Source organism: Streptopelia decaocto, assembly GCF_964273445.1.
Source record: "Streptopelia decaocto genome assembly, chromosome: 2".
In the NCBI taxonomy this organism is placed as follows: domain Eukaryota; kingdom Metazoa; phylum Chordata; class Aves; order Columbiformes; family Columbidae; genus Streptopelia; species Streptopelia decaocto.
In genome coordinates, this window is record NC_138655.1 from 81,600,244 (window position 1) to 81,618,077 (window position 17,834).

Below are 17,834 nucleotides of genomic sequence, written 5' to 3' on the forward strand. Positions count from 1 at the left end.
CTCAAATCATGAAACACGTTTGCAGTGTGGGCAGGAAGGCTCATGTGGGCTCTAACGTAGACAGTCAGGGGAACAGTAGCACTGAAAATGAACCATTAGGACATCCCTGCAAGGTACCTGGTGAGTTAGTATCCTGGAGTCCCTTTCACTATGTTGTCATAAAACCTATCCTGTCATCACTGTTACTATCCCCTTGTGCTACCCAAAGTAAATTGGTAAAGGTGGCTAAAATATAAAGCATCCAGATTGCAATATAGCTATTACTAAACTGCCACAACTTCAGTTCTGCAGTAAATCAGTAGGATGTGCTGGTGCTGTTCTTGCCCTGTATCTTTCCTTTAAATCAGCAGTACAGACATCTCTTATTGCTGTGCAGTGGCACAAAGAAAGGATTCCTTCTTTACAACTTTCCAGTTCTATTACCAGCTTCATATGGATTTTGGAATTTAAGGAGATGATGTCTTGCTGCCATCTTTTGATTCAGGCAGGCAGGCAGGCAGTCTGACATCTTAGCAATTTCCAGGTCATTTATGAAATATTTTCTTTGGAAGAAAAGGCTAGAATTTGGTTTTGTTTGTTAGTTACAAAGAAAAGCTGATATAGGAAGTGATTATCACTTTATATTGGTGCTATCCCTAGCACAACAGTGTTTGAATATGGGTTGTGACACTTAAAAGCAGCAACTTACATATGTTCAGCCACTGCCTCCCCCTCTACAAAGGTTAACAATTCCCCTCCTTATTCCCCAACCAGTATTGCAAATAAAACCATCAAACATAGTTTGTTGATACATCGTAGTAAAGCTGTTTTATCTGCTTAGCCAGGGGAAGATTTCCCGCCCCCACTCCCAGTGCTGTTTTAGCAGCTGGATGATCTTTTGAAGGCACACAGGACCATCTGCTGTTTGAACAGCAAGGTGCTACGTCTCACTGGATTATGATCAGTGATTAATATTGGTTTAGGACTTAAAATCTGTGAAATAAGGATTCATTCAGAATCGCATGCAAGAGCCATGAAAGGATTCCAAGATTGTCAAATATCTGCTGAAAACCGTCTGACAGGGTTTGGTTTGTGTTCAGGCATGAGATGATATGGAGTGAAAGCATCAAGAAAAAGTGGATTAATTTGGTGCTACTGAATCAAAGAAGTAGCAAGTGAGGCTGATAATTCAAGCTTCTGTGTCTATATCATCTCTTGCAAGAACATAAATTGTAGGCTTGAGCACTTAAACCTGCTCTTCAGGCATCTTTCTCATCTGAATTCTCTCAAGAGTCTTAAAAATATTTATTACCGTTGCCCTATCAGTAAAAAGAACAGAAATAAACAGGGCTCAGAGTTAAGCAGCAAAAGTGAATGAAACATAAAACATTTTCCACATAGAACTTAAAGATTTCATCTATTTAATTTAGAAATGAGACAAAGAGATGGGACATGATAGAGATGTATCTAATAGTTAGGAGTATACCAAAGTTAAATCATCTGTTCCCATTATCTTTTATCTTCCAGACTGAAAGACAAAAATGTTAAAAATAGGAAAAGGAAATGCTTTGTAGAATGATATGATCAATTTATGGAATGTACAGTAACTAGACCTAACAAAATGTGGATTAGAAAAGTATTTGACATGCACATGAACCCAAAAAACAATCCTTTTTAAAAGAGTTAGAAAACAAATAAGTAAACTGTACTTGGATAAAACCTACTGCTAAATAGACTGTGACATGATAATCTGCCTAAATGTCTGGTTAACTTTCTCGTAGCCTCTACCTTGGCCATTTACAGAGACAGGAGAATAGATAGGCTTCTGAGGTGATGTTCTCATGATATGGGAATCCTAGGTTATGTTTCAGATAAGTTAGGATACTCCATATCAGAACAAATGGTAGAATTGATACTTGTACTAACAGCAATAAACACAGATAGAAGACTGAGGATATGACTGAGGAGACTCTGCCACGCTGTAGATTTCCTGACCTAGTCATTATTGGATTGGCTATTGGGATTCATATTATTCTTTACCAGTTAAAATCTCTATCCCCAAAACATCATGCCAACCTCAGTGGGATGACTAGCAGTCAACAAACTATTTCCACTGAAAGTCATCATTTGTGAACAATTTTGTACCAAGATGCAAATAGTTAGTTGAAATTACACCTCTGAGAGTATCTGCAACAACATTCTCCACCAATGGTGCAAACTGGTGTGTCGGACAGTCCTTGTAGGAGGTCCCCTTGCCTGCTGCATGCTGTTTCCCTGCCCCCTCAAGACTGCTCCATAGGAATACTCATACCTTGAGTTTCCTGTATTTATGCATTAATATCCTTGAAGCTTCTTATGAAAATAAAAGGATGGTCCTGAGTTTTTCTAAGTAAAACAATAGGAGTTTTTTTACCAGTGCCAGTCTGATTCACGTCCAAGGCAGTATTAATGTTACCATATTTATTTCCAGCAGCTCCTGAAATGAAATCTGAACAGAGTGTGAAACTCTTCCGCTTTCTCTGCTGTCATTCTATACTTTCACACCTGCCTGAAATCAGCACCCTCTCTATTTCCAGTCTTCACCTCTCTAACCCTCAGTGATTTCACTTTTACTGCTAGCTTCTACACAAAAAGATCCCAGGCCTATCTGAAAGTAAGGATGTCTGGACAGTGGAGTTTTTCTTTACTGCGGTATTTCAGTTAGTTTTGGTCCTTCACTTCATTGTGCTTCACTACAGAAAAAAAAAAAAAAAAATTAAAAATTGCACACTCCAGAAAACAATATCAGCACTGCTGAGTTTTTAGCAAAGAGGACAGTGTGTTTAGTTTCCATTGGTCTTCTTCCTACTTAGTTATGACATGTTTAGCTTGCAGGCTGACTAGCTTGTCTGGGAAGATTGGTGACCTGCCTTGTTGTCAACTGCATGGCAGAGAAATCAGGAAACAGACAAACCTGCCAGGTTCTCAGCTCCAGAGATGACTGCCTGGCCTATGGGTTCCCAGCCAGACAGTGCTTGGCTTGACAGGTTGATTCAAAGAATGCTTCTCTACTAATTTGGGAACCACATGTTTAATTTGCCAGTCACTAGCTAACCTAGGGGATGACTCACCAGGCAACGATCTGATTTTTCATAAAAAAAATTTTGACAGAATTACATGTTTGCATCTTTCAGTTCTACAGAAACTTAGCAAAAATGGTGCTTGTGGAAAGGTTTCAACCAGATCTACTGAGACCCTTGTTGACCAAGGGATGGAAAGACATCAGGCTCATGGTCCTGTCAGATCATTAATGGTTCCTTAGTTAGGAAAAACCTGTGGTAGGTGCAATAGATATTGGGCTGGATTGCCCATCTATGCTGTTCCTTTCTACAGGTAAGGGGAAATATTAAGTATCTGAGATTCATTAAATGCAAGGTTGACAGACAGATACACTAACTAATTGGCTGACATTCCATTTAAAGATACTCTAGTATGTGCTATTCCTCATTCTGCAGATATTTTTAGACTTTTGTTTTATATAGATTTTCTTTTCCTAAGGTACTATTTTTATCTGCAGTGTCTTTGCTGTAGACTTTAAGCCTTATGGGAATCTCTAAACAGAGAATAATTTGCCCTTAACAGAATATTTGTGATCAGTGATTTTTTGCTCTTAGCTCTTGTTAGGCCAGATTCTCACAAACACTTTTCTTATCACACCAAGCTGTCCTGGGATTACATCTAATTTGCCACATGGAGTTATTTCTCCACACAGAATTAAAGCCCTTAATCATATTTGGTTTAGTGACTCCCATTTGCTTAGCAATCTTGAGACTACTTTGCCTTCTGTTTTGTGCTCCTCTATGGCTGATGATGACTTGATTGCTTTACACAATCCATCAGTAACCGATTTCTTAGACCAGTTACTTTAGTACAGAATATCAGTCATGTCTGCTTTTATTATTTTGGTTTACTGCAGTTATTCACAAAAATGGTGGAGAAAAAGACTAGATGTGCACACACTGACCATGCAAAATATCCATAAAATCCATTTAAATTTTGGCTTGGTCTCATTACCTGCAGTGTCTTTATGAGAAGATGTCTATGACATGATTACTTGTCATAAACGAAGAGCTGCCTTGTGCCAGGGAAACCTTGCACTTGTTTCTTCTGTGAAAAATTATAAATAGAACTGGGCTTGTAAGAAAAAAAATAGCTCAATGGCTGGAAAAGAACTTTAAAGAAAAATGTTGTTTACAGCCATGCAGGCAGTAGCTTGAAAAGCAGCTTTTATAAAACATACTTGATGTTTGCAGTCACTCGGTGGCTTAGAACAGTAAAACTTTTAAAATATACTTAATGCTTAAAACCACTTGGTGGCCAGAAGAGCAGATCTTGTTGAAAATATATTTAATGTTTAAAGTCATTTTGTGGTAAGGAAAAACTAACTTCTTGTTAATTTTTAACTTACAACTGAGAAGTGGCTACTAAAACAACTATCAATACAAGATGTTTTATGTTTACAGATAGGATGTGCCTGTATAACAACAATTCTTATGTCTCAATACTGCACTAAAGCATACCAATACCTTTCCCTCACCAACAGTATAATTGAGAAAAAAATAACACGTAATCTAAACAACTCTAATGCAATATATCTTGAACCTAAATGTGACTATGCAAACCACAGGATTGTACCAATAATTACAAAGCTCCTCCTTATATATTAAAAGAAGTAACACATAGCATCCTTAAGAAGACAAACATACATTTAGAGCGAACCCAAATAGCTTAATTTTAATAATGAAAATATTGGTTGGTTAACCTATTGGGGGATCTGCATTAAAAGACTTGGGTGTGATGAAATATAAAATGTTATTTGATTTACACTGCTGAGCTGGAGTAAAGTCTGCATGTGGCTAGGGACATAATGACCTTATCTGTTTTGACATGAGTTTTTAACTTTGCCCACTTCAATTCACTACAATAAATTAGGCCAAATATACACGAAGTAAAACTCAAATCTTTGCATTAATTCAGCACTAATACTGACATTTTGGGACTGTGAAACTAGCTAATAGGAAACATTTCTTTAGTGTCACACTTATTTAACAGCAAAAGCTTCCCAGACATTTTGCTGTATGCATGTTTGTAGAGTCCCATCTGTCACAGGTTTCATTTTACGTAGATTCTCCCAGCTAACAATATTTGCCAAATTTCCTTATTTTGCTGACAGTTTTCAACAGCCAGGGTGTATGAAATGAAACTCAGAGTGAACGTGACAATAGCCACAACCCTTTAACCAAGAAAGCCTTGATTCTCTGCATTGTTTTCTTCCTCCCTTTTGATCTAAAAGGATTTTGTTTGTAAGGTTTTCACAGTAGTCGAAGCTGCCTAGGTTGCTTAGTGATCTATCATAATGTCAAGAAACCCTTGTTTCAAAAGCTTTTACTGCCTGTTTGTAATTTTCTCTCAACATCTCAGTGTTGTGGTTTGTTGGGCTTTTTTACTTTTATTTTGTTTTGTATTTTTGTACAATACCCCTTATACCTGGGGAAAAACACTTTGACAAAAGGCTAAGCAGCCTTTCCTTCTGTTCCTTTCTTAAAACTCACCTTGCTCTACAGTGGCCATAGAACTTAATCACACAATCAGTACAGTAGCTGTTTCTTTTCACAATTTCACCAGGTCTGACTGAGGCAATGGATGAATTTGTACACTCTGTAATACAGTACTGAATTAGAGGACATGCGGATATGATCCTGTAAGGGGGGAGTCAGCACAGTATTGTAAAGGGAAGCTGCTCTTTGCAAAACCTGTTGAAATTATTAGGTGAATCAGTGAGTATATAGCTTGAGATTACTTACATAGATAAACAGTATCTAAATTTGGAAAAAGCTTTTAGCAAGGTTTGTAAGCACAGGCTCAAAGAAAAAAAAAAGAAAAAAAAAAGACAATCTTTTCTACCATAATATCCAAATTAAAATATAAATCAAATAGTAGGAATAGATTGTCAGTCTTTATAAAAGAGATGAGGGTTGCCACTGGCATCTCACTTGGATCTGAACTCAGGTTGCCAATAGAAGAGAATATATATGCAGGTGGCAGCTTTACAAAATGGAAGTTTGACTGCAAAGTGTTACAGGGGAATCTTAGCAAGTAACTGGGCATAGGAGATTTCACAGCAAGAAATAGGAAGTAAGAGGCATAGGGAAAAATATCTTATTAGTACATTCACAGAGGTGGGTTGTAGCTTGGTTACCTACTAACTCTTGATCTTGGGATCACTGTAAAAAATCCGCTGAAGTTTCCATCTCAATGATCAACAGCGGACAAAAAAAAAAAAAAAAGAAAAAGAAATGACAGGAATTATTAAGCAAGGAAAAAAGAATAAACAATAAACAAGAATATTCAAGATATTTGTATCTTGAATGTGACATCCAATTCCCATCATTGGACTTGATAACACCAGAAAAAAGCATGGTGACCAGGGTGGAATTAGAGGGGCTGCAGACAGAAGCCGACAGATTATGCAGCCACTTATCTCTCCGTGAGTGTAATACCATTGAAAATCCTCGCTGGCCCCTATGGATTCCCAAAGTAATATCTTCCGCAACAGCCTGGATACGCTTTTGGAAGTCCTTAAAAATATATTGCCAGAAGCTTGTAATCTGTATCAAGGGAAGGATCACTCAGTATTTGCTCCAATGCCTTATAGTCCTTCCATCCCCAGCCTCTGCTCAGAGTCAGATTCAGGCTAAACTCAGGCACACAGTACTAAGCCATGCCAAGCCAGAGTGCAGGTTCCTACCCACCAGTTCATCAGGTTAGTTTTCTATACATTGTAATCCTTTTACATGAAAATACATAGGTGGATATATTAAACATATGTTCTACTTGTGAATGTATATGTGAGCTTTGCAAATATTTAAATATAAGCCAATGTTTAAATATAAACCAATTAAGTATTCACTTCAGAAGAAAAATGGCCAGAAAATGCATAAAGACTATTTCTAGGCTGTCAGTACCATGGGAGGCAAATCTACAACACTCTTTCAAGTAGCTGCCCCACACCACAGAGGATATCCAGTAAAAATAACCTGATACAACTTTCTACTGTCACTGACTGTTTTAGTGTTACAACTTAGTGTTACAATCGAGACAGTTTCAAATAGTATATTCAAGCCTGATCAGTAATGCAGGTATTTAATGTGAACACATTCCATTACTTGTTAATTAATAACCAAAAAGGCCAAATAATTGCCATGGTGATCTGGAGTTTGTAGAGCCCCCTGAAGTAATAAAGAGTTAATCTAGTGGAAAAGTATGTAATTAAATTGTTTAGGAAAGAACACATGGACTCTATATGCTATGGAATTGTTTGGTATAGCACAACCATAGATGGTCTGTGTGTAACGTAGGGGAATAATAGAAAGATCTTATGAAACAGTTAGGAGACTGTGACAGAAGTAGTTATAAATTTGTCACATGTAAGGCATATGGTCAATTAAAATCAGCATAGTCAGTGAAAGAAATGCATGAGAAATGAAGATGCATTTCTGTGTACATTTTTACCTACAAATATATAAAAATATAAAATAAGATCTTTCCCTGACTGTGTGTTTAACGCTGGTATGCCCCTATTCTCAGTCATCTGGACTGATAGCTTTAACGAGAGGACAACCTCAGTTTAAATTCACCATATATTCGCATACTTACATGGGCTATATTGCAATAGAAGCTAACACAGCTGCCAGAAGTAACAACACAGTTGATTAAGGTAAGCTTAAGGACAATATATTTTGCTAATGCCAACTTACAAATTGAGGAGTTACAACCCTCTTTTTACTCCTCATAAATAAATTCCTGTTTCTGGTTTGTTCAATATTTTGGAAGTCTTATTAAATCAAAACAATATTTTCAAATAAAGGTATTGTTAAACCAAATCCAGTATCAGAAAAAACACATTAGGAGTGCAGCCTTTAAGCTTTTATAAGTCTCTTATTACTTATTAAGCATTGGATAACAGCACAGAAATCTCTGTTCTTAAAATATTAGTTTGTGTTATAATCTGACTCCATCTGCTAAGTTTATCTGCAGAGAATTTCGTATCATTTTGTATCATTGAAATTCTTCATTATAAAATATTCTGCACCACATTTATTATGTGAGCAATACACCTTTAACTTTGGAGGTACCAATATCTTTCTGTGACAATACAAAAACTATGGACACTTAGAAAGTATCAGAAATAATGGAACCCACAGAAGGGTAAAGTAGCCTGCATGTTACACCAGTCAGTAACCAAGAGGCTTTTCAAGAGAAGATCTTTTTGTTTGTATTTGTGATTGACTCTCCTCTCCATCGTGTCTGAGCAGATTGCAGTGCATGTACAGCAGGAGCAAGGCTGGCTGGCCATTCAAGGCATTGGCATAAAGTAGGTAAGTGTCCCAGCTTGTAGTGGGCTTAAATCAAAGTTTTAGAACATACTAAACATCCTGCTAACATTTTTATCTTAGTAAAAAGCATATGAAAGAATTTGATTCCCAGTAAGGAATGCACCACTAAGTAAAAATGAAAATCCTAACATTATCTTTCCTTCAGAAAAAGCTAAAAGATATGCATAATCCTTTTTAAGGAGCAGTATTGATTAGAGGAAAAAAACAAACAAACCCAATGTACAGAAACTGTAGAAGAAACTTTAATATAATCTCAAAGTGAATTTGAAGGGAAAAAAAAGTCCACCTAAAACATGCATAGAAAATAACACAACAAAGTTCTTAGAAAATCCACCATGAAAAACTTGAATATGACAGATATGTCTAAACCATATCTATGTGCAGAAAACCAGATATTGAGCATCCTACAAATTTCCATATTTTTATACTTCTTCCTGCTAAAAATCACCAGTTTTATTGTAACTCTGGTGACTGGAACTCTGAACTTGAGGATGAACGTTACAGCACCTTTTCAGCCACCAAAGCTTCAACAACAGCAATTACTACGAAGGTCAGAGATGTTACAAAACTGAGAACAGCACAGCCATGAAAATTTGTAAATATGTGTAAGGGGTCTGAAGGACAATTTTCTTCCCAAGACTCTCCAGTCCCACACAATCTATTTTGATGGCTGCAGACTGTGGTACCTCAAGGGTGTTTTTATACAATCTACTTTATTTCACTGTCCAAACGGAATCTGTACTGTGTGTTTACACTCGGTGTTAAGTCTTGAGGATTTTATTAGCTATTTCTCTGCCCCTCTATTCCCCTTTCAACATGAATTCTGGCATACATATTTTGCTTGTTATTATCAATAACCTTAGGATAAACTATCAAACTGAGTAAACCTTTGCATGTGAGTGTCACATAACAATAGAAGACAGCAAGTCACTAGTCACAAAAGCTTGTCAGGGGAAAAAGAATCATCTTGTAGCGCATTTCCCACAGCAGAAAGAGTGTGCTTGAGTGCAGTTCATAATAAATACTGTTGCAAAAATATAGTAAGTGAAGTTTAGGACATTTGAGAACAGAAAACTGGGAACTAGAAAATAAAAATGTAAAAAAAATAAATGACAGGAAGAATTTATCATGTGTTTTGCCTAAGCCATGACAACTATATACTGCACCATCTAAAAAATCTAAGTTATTTTCAATGCCAGCCTTAGGCAGTGGTAGGTCTAGGCATCTCTATAGGTGCAACTAAATGTTACTGATGATAGGGAGCAGTAGTTTTAGATCCTCTGAGAAACCTGTGCTTCCAAAAGCCAGCAAAATAATGGAAAATAAAGAGCAAAAGGGTGGAGAGACCTACATCAGAAAAGATGCAATCTCCTGGCACATCACAGGCAGCAAAAGGCATTTCTGGATGTTTTTGCTGCAAGACAACCCAACAGCAAACATTGCTATCTGCTTTAGTAACCACTAATTGGTGTTTAGGCCTCCACTTAGGGCATTATTTCCTTCTCTTCTCTTTTCTGGTCAATTTTCATCTGTCTTTTATTTTTCTAATAGAGGAAAATAAAAACTGTTATGAACAAATCTTTTAAAGGTAGTGAATGTAACTGAATAAAGTGAAGATCAAGAGGATGCATTTTTGCCATGGCATCTGCTGCATTTTTTCCAAAGGAGAATAAATGGAAAACCATTTATTTTAAAATGCTGTATGCATTACACAGCTTACTGAGTTGCATCTCATATAGTCATGCAACTCTCAGTCAATGTAAAAACCATAATGCATGGCACACCTTGAAGAGAGTTTTCCATTAAATTAAACCACTGTTAGCATTTTGTTTGCTTCTGTACACACATATTCAAGAAAATAAGAAGACAGAGAGAGAGCAACAGAGAGGATGAATGCATGCAATGCATTCCACTGTGTAAACAGTATTAATTATTATGATTTCGCTCATTTCTCTCTGATCAAGTCTTAAAACCAATTTAACAACTAACCATACATTCACTTGTGAGAAAATTTTATTCTGAACTTGCCACAGAAATAGACTTGAAAATATAATAAATGTTTTTCACCTATACATAATATAACCATAATATTAATAGATATCTCTATAGGGACAAACACAGTACAGCACATATATAGTGAATCTACAGATGCAGCTCTATGGATGACTATAGTGGACTTGTCTCTACACTTGTATGAGATCATCTCTGTGTGCCTACACGTATCATATCTTATCACATTCAACCACTCTTTATTACAAAATTTCAGCTGCTACCTCATTAATTCCACAGACAGACCTGTGTAGATAGCTAGTTGCCTCCCAGATTGTCTTTCAAGCACCATCTGAGCCACATAGCTGAAGGAACAACAGCATCCCTCCGCACATTTCAGAGTTATAAAACTTCCAAAACTGTTAGCAGCCATAGGGAGTATTAAATGACTAATAAGGGCTTGTAAAGTACTGGGAAAAGACACCTTAGGAGGGAAAACGGCAAGAAGCTGAAACTAGCACTGGGAAGTTAAAGGCCTCCTAGCCCAGAATGAATTAATTCCCGGTACCCGCAGGGAAGCCCCAAGTGCCATCTGGCAGCAGGACACGAGCAGTGTGCTTGTGTTACAAATATGCTTCTCAGGACCACTGCAGAATCAGACATCAGGCAGAGACCCAAAGGGCCCATTTGGTCTGTTCTCCTGCTCCAAAATGAGGTCACTGCTCTTTATGTCTTTCCCAGAAAATTTCTACCATGTTGTGAGTATTCTTCAAACAAAAACACATTCTGGTGCCTCACTCTTCTTACTACAGTCCACCTTTCTTTGGAGAGAAAATTATTCTCTCCACTGCACACTAGCTTTTAAAAAACTTACCAAATTTGCAGTCAGTCTTCTCTTTCTTTTATTTTTTTTTTTTCTTTTGACTTAAGAATCCAATGGAGTCAATATTTTCTCGGCCATTAGGTTTTTGACACCTCGAGCCAGTCTTTCTGAGCCTCTCAGACTTCTGTTCTTGCATTGTGGAGAGCAAGATGAGGGCAATCATTCCTTTCAGCACACACAGTGTACCAGGATTTGGATAAAGAGTTGTCCCTTAATTAATAATTAGGGAATCACACAAGTGCTGTAGGAGTTTAACAGCCACAAAACAAGAACAGTCAATAGCAAGATGCCGTTGTACCATCTAAATCTGTACAGCAAACAGTCAACGTAAACTAGGAAGAGAAGGAAATGCACTTAACTATGTGAAATAACAGGTTTTGAGGGTACACAGAGCCCCTGGACCTTAGTATATCTGCCTTGAATATCTTTTTTATCCTTTTGTCCTCAGTGACTTAAAGTGACAGGCACTCCTTTTGCAGGAGAAAGAGTTTTTAAATCAAGAAATAAAGCTAAAACAAAATTGTAATCTATATATTTCTAAGCACAGAGCGAAACATTTCTAGTAAAGAGTTTTAGAACTTATATTTTAATTTCAGCCTTCTCTTTCTTTCCTCAGGAAAAGCAGGAAATGCTCACCAAACAATTAAGTAATATGCAATTAATTATCAATTGTTTAAAGTTTCTTACTCACCCACTGGAGACATTTCTGGGACACTGGCAACATAAGGCCCATCCAGGAACTTTGGTTCATTATCATTAATATCCTGCACTTTGATGATGAACTCTGACTCAGGCTCAAGTGGCTTTTTGGTGTCAACATCCACAGCCTGAGCCCGGAGTGTGTAGAAGGGTTTTTCTTCTCGATCTAGGCTCCTTATGGCATGAATGTCTCCTGTGGTCTCATCAATGGTAAAAACCGTGCCGGCACCATCTCCTGAAAGGGTATATTTAACAGTGCCCACTCCCTTGTCCAAGTCAGAATGAAGCTTAAGAAGACAAAGAAGAAAAAAAATTAAGAAAATAACATTAATGGCATTTTCTAGGCTGCAAGGCAATTATTATTATTATTTTTTCTCTTATGTAATAAAAGGTGTTAGAGGAACCAATTTCCTAAGTCCTTAATTGATTCCATTAAGTGCATGGAAAAAGTGCAGGTGGCATGCTATCTACTATTACTACACTCATTTAGTACCCAGCACAGGGAGCATTTCAAAATTCTACCTGCTTTCTCCCATGAATACCGCTCACTACTAAAACTGCGATGAAGCAGGGATTTGGATTTGTTACAAACTGAAATTTAAGACCAAAGATGGAAAAACAACAACAACCACATTGAACAAACATGAGAGAGTGTCAAAATCTTTCACAGGCATTTGGCTTTCAGAGAAGTAGAAGGGAAGTATCTAATTTTCATTTCACACACAAGAGCTTGATGGAATCTCAAACTCAAAGTCAAAGCTGGTTTAAGAAAGACAGTGTACACCTCTGAATTAAGGTAAATGCTAAACAGAACTAAAAATACTACCTTTTACACAAATATTTGGTCATTTTTTTCTGTCCTTTCTGAGACAGTCACATTGCTGACAGCATGAAGCTAGGAGTTCTCTTGCTCATTGGAAGTGTACAGAACTCAGTAATTTCAGCCTTACCTCAATTATCTCTGCCTTAAATACCAATATATACATTTTTCAGGCTATTAATATGTTATATTTCTATTTCTAATTTGAAAAAAAAATACTTGAATACAGGTTCTTGGACATTTTTGTCCATTTGATCAGTGTCTATACTATGATAATGTGGCCCTAAACATTTCAAATACTGGATTTTTTGAAATTGAAATACAGTCTGATGCTTTTATCTATTTCATGCTCATCCTTTAAATACATCAAAAAGTTTTGAACAGATATTCAAGGTTACATCACCGATACTGAAATAGCTTTTAAAATATTCCCCCGCTTGTCCCATCTAATGAGGACTGAAGAGATCGACTGTAATGGACACAGATTGGAATGGAGTTTTCAAGAGTGAATTCCCTTAAGCGGTATAGTAAAGCGATTATGGATATAGGCTTTATTTACATGATGTACTGCCCAAGGTGAAACACAATAGAGGAAACATGGGACATGAAAGAAGATTATGTAGAAAATGAATTACTGAGAAACTAAATGGTTTTGGTAATGGGGCAAGAAGCTAAGCTACAGAGAAAGAGGTAAAGGCAATTATTAACATTTATAGCTATTGCCTTGAAATTGAAAATAGGTCCTTGTTCCTGTGGAAGAGGTCATGGTTTGTGGGACAGAGAGAACACGAACATAGCCTCTTCTTTGTCTACTTTTTCATATTGTCATTCTTGCTCAGTGAATATACTAGATTCTGATCTTTCATCTAGCTGCCCCCTGCCTGCAATTTTAAATTATCTCTCCAGTTTGAAGTAAAGCATTTTGCTTCTTGAGCACTGGTTCACTGTGGAAAGATTCAAAGGAAGTCAGTTCTTTTCCTCCTAGGGTGTTTAATATTTTCTTCCTTGCAAAATGAAAAGATAATGCAGCCTGAGATAATGAATGTATATTTCTTCCTCATCATTTTTATTTAAGTGACTCACAAGCTTCCTGCTGTTCCATTATACCTTGCTCAGTTAAAATTTGGTATTTTCCTTCCATTATCATGTAGAGGCTTACAGACACACATGGAGTGGGAAAAAAAAAATAATAGTAAAAAATAAAATAAATATCAAAATGATCAGAAAGCTCAAAGAAAAGATGTTAGAACTTTATAGAAACAAACCATTTTCTTACTTGTGTCCCTGTATTAAATAAAATATGTCTGGGCTTTATTGTGAAGTTTACCCTGTTCCATACTCCTGGAAGTAAGAGCGTCACAGAAGAAAAGAATGTGATTTTGAAGCAGGGATTTGTAAACAGGGAAGAGTGACAAGAATATTGTTTCTACTCCCATCTCCTGTCACGAGATTTGGCACTAAAGCTGAGATAGTTGAGTGTCTTTCTGATTGTCTGCTGAAGGGTTTACATTCAACTAGTAGCACAATCAGGCTGCATTGCACGTGTTATCCAAACACTTGGATTATACTAGAGAGAAATAATTATAGTCGCTTTTCTCAGTAGGGGAAAAAGGTAAAAAGTATAACAAAAAAAAAGACAAAACAAGGGTTCCTAGGAGAAAGGAAGAGTAAAATATAAAGACAAACGCAAACATTGGTTTGGTTTTGGGTTTTTGGTTGTTTTTTTCAAACGTATTGGAGAAAAAAAGCTTCATGACTGACAACGTTAGCAATTCTACAGTTCTAGATGTGTTTATTGTGCTTCACAAATAGCATTCAGCTCGTATAACCTAGGAACCATCCAATTGATTTAAGCAGAGTTGTATCGCTTTGGATTAGCTGGGATCTGTCACATTGTATTTATTAATCAAACCATGCTAATCGGCTGATTTCAATACAGGCTTTTTAGATGCCATTGCTGGATAGTGCACAAATGCATGCTTATTTGTAACCCACATTGACCTATGCAATTTGTGGGGCAATTCAACATTTAAAAGTGTCTAATTACTGTAGAGGAATAGTCTATTGATTTAATTTAAAATGAAAGAAATTCTCCAACAATAGTGCAATACTGAAATTCAGATGGAAGGACAAAGAGAGGAACTAGCATTGGCTGGACTTGCACAACATTGAAAAAATAATCCTGACTTTCAATGCCTGAAATTTTCCAGAAAGCAGTTTAGGTTAAAGAATAAGTGCTTTCTAGTGTGTTTCTGATTTATGTATTACAAGATGTATTGCACTGGAAAAAAAAAAAAGACATTCTTTGTGCTGAAAAACATACAGAAGATTCATGAGAGACTAGTTTTTCTAACACTGTGTCCAGCAGTAGTTTTGCTTTTGTATCCTGTTTCTCCTTCTTGTTCATATTTATTTTTTAGTTCTTTCTCTTCTATTATTTGAGCAAAACTACAGGGCAAGGGAACAAGTGCCCAAATCTTACCTACTCCTTCCCCACAATGTGTTTACATTTCAGAATTACTTGAATTTACTGCAACAGGGTGGTACGAATTATTGCATTCACTTGGATTTTTCCTAGTGTTATGTATTTCTCTGTAAATCCTGAATATTAAAAATACAAAAAAGTTTTGAAAATGCATGGGATTCATTTCTACTTTTGTTCCAGTCTGTGCTGTTATTCTCACTACTTAAGTAACACAGAGTTTAGTGTCAGATCTTCAGGCAAATCTGCTTCAAGTATAAAATTAATGATTTCTTGCAGCAAACAAAAAATCATGAATATTTTTCTGTGATAGCAGATAAAGACACGTCATCCTATAATTCTTGCTAATGTGTGCAAACAATAATACATATGGTAAATGAAGGGACCGACAAAAAATACAAGTATGAATAAGATGGAAACTACTGCAAAATACATTGCATAAATCCATGCAGAAACTATGACTGTGTTCTTGAACCATATCCAATACCAGATACCAGACTGAGTCAGTCTACAGGTCCATGTGATCTAGAAATCTGCTTTGGCCTATAACCAGCTGAAAGCTAGATTGCTTCTGAAAGGATGAAAAAGTTGGTAACAACTCACTACAAGCACATCTGGGACAAATTATTTATTCAGTTCTTCAGGCATTGTGTCCAATTCTTAAGAAGTAGTATGGTTCATATTTTAGCAATAAATTAAGACCTTACTTCTTCAATAACTCAGTGTTATAAACTTTATGTGACCTCGAGAATTCATACACCTGCACAAATTATTGGATATTACGTATGAAACCACATAAAAGATCAAGAAATGCATTAGCTAATGTACTTCAAGGACTGATGTACACTCCTAGCTAAATTCAACATAACAATAACACAGATCAGAAGTATTTGTTCCTGGGTGTTGATTTGCTCCTCAGTATCATGTGCATCTGATCCTCAGGTGTTCATGTTCTCCTTTCTTAAATGCTTCAATAACTCGCATTAATAAACATTAAATTATTTGGAAAGTCAAATTTGTAAATTCACAGACATAGGTAAAGAAATCATAAGCAAAAACTCCTTAAAAAAAAAATCACAAGATATTCTAGCCTTAAATGAAATAATCACTGTACCTTCCCAGAGGATATAGGAACAGGGCCTATGACATTCACTAGGATTGCTATGATCCTAATTTCACAGCAATACAGACAGTGAATAGTTGTTTTGTGAATTGACTTGTTCCCTTTCTGAAATTCCTATCCATATACAATAATAATTTTTGAAAGGTAAAGAAAAGAGGACAGTTAGACTAGATGATCTCCAGAGGTCCCTTCCAACCCTAAACATTCTGTGATTCTATGTGTCTAAAAATGTTCTAAATGTCAAGGAATGTTTAGCATCCATAAATTGATTTATTCACACTGTGATGTACTCTGAGTTTCTAGGTCTTATTCCATTGCCAGTTTCACAGGCTGAAAAAAATTTCAGTGTTCAATTTATTTTTTGCTGGTAGACCAATATAAATGCTATACTGCAGTGCACATCTAGACTGAAAATACTGCTCAGTGTTCCAAGATATTAACCCTTTCTTGCATGCAGAACAGTACTAGTTACGATTTTTCATTATGCAATATATTTCAGGAACTTATTCTATTATTTCCTCTGCCTGTATCTACTTCTAAGTATCTAAATTTGCACTGTAGCTACCAGCTCCTCCCACTGCCCTTTTTTGGATAAGGTGCACAACACAAAATTGTTTGAGAAGTCAAAATAGCTGCTCAAGTCCAGTATTAGCTAAGACTGCAACCACAGAATGACGTTCTGAACTGAGGTCAGGAAAGAAGGTCATTGTTGTATGGAAAGCATAGATGCAAGCAGCGCTGTTTCAGCACTCCGCTACTGCAAAAATCTGTGTGTTGATACAGGGATAACCGCTACAGTAAAGGAGGGTGTAAATGAGCCTAGAGAAACCTCTGATACTAATGACTTTAGAAGACTCTCTTTTTGGAACATTGCCCTTTAAAAAGATACTTATTCTATACGTATTTTCTATTGGCGAGAACTCTTATGGTCTACACAGATTTCATAGTTCCTTTTAAAAACTGATAATTAGATTCCAATGTACTGCATTCATATAGATGTGGGGTTTATTCCCCCTCTAAAAATAGATATAAATTGAAAATTTTTCTGAGATAAAAGAGGGGATGGGGCATGTCAGATAATTTAATTCAAGAAATTGAGTAACAAAAACAACAATGCAACTGCTGCTAATTAAATCAAATAAAATATTTTTTCTTTCTTCCCTTCTTCATCACTGCCCTTGCCCCACCTTCAGAGGACATTCAGGGACAAGGCAAAATCTACTTACAACACATTCAGTGAAAATGTTTCTTGATCCAAAAAGTTTGGATTACCTAAGGTATCATCTGAACAGTGAGTTACCATGCATTAATCAGGCAAGACTATAGACTAAAGCTTGTATTGGGAGGAGTTAGAACAATAGTATGAAATGAGTCAGATGAACAACAATCTGCAAAATAGGTGTATAGAAATAGTAGGAACTAAA

General features: G+C 36.4%; 1 protein-coding gene across 1 annotated transcript in view; it reads right to left on the bottom strand.

The window, feature by feature from the left end:
* CDH12 (cadherin 12) overlaps window positions 1-17,834 on the bottom strand; it is a 243,216-nt gene that overhangs the window by 126,349 nt on the left and 99,033 nt on the right. The window contains exon 3 of the mRNA XM_082045286.1: window positions 11,978-12,272. Coding sequence (XP_081901412.1) covers window positions 11,978-12,272 — 295 coding nt within the window. The remainder of the gene's footprint in view (window positions 1-11,977; window positions 12,273-17,834) is intronic.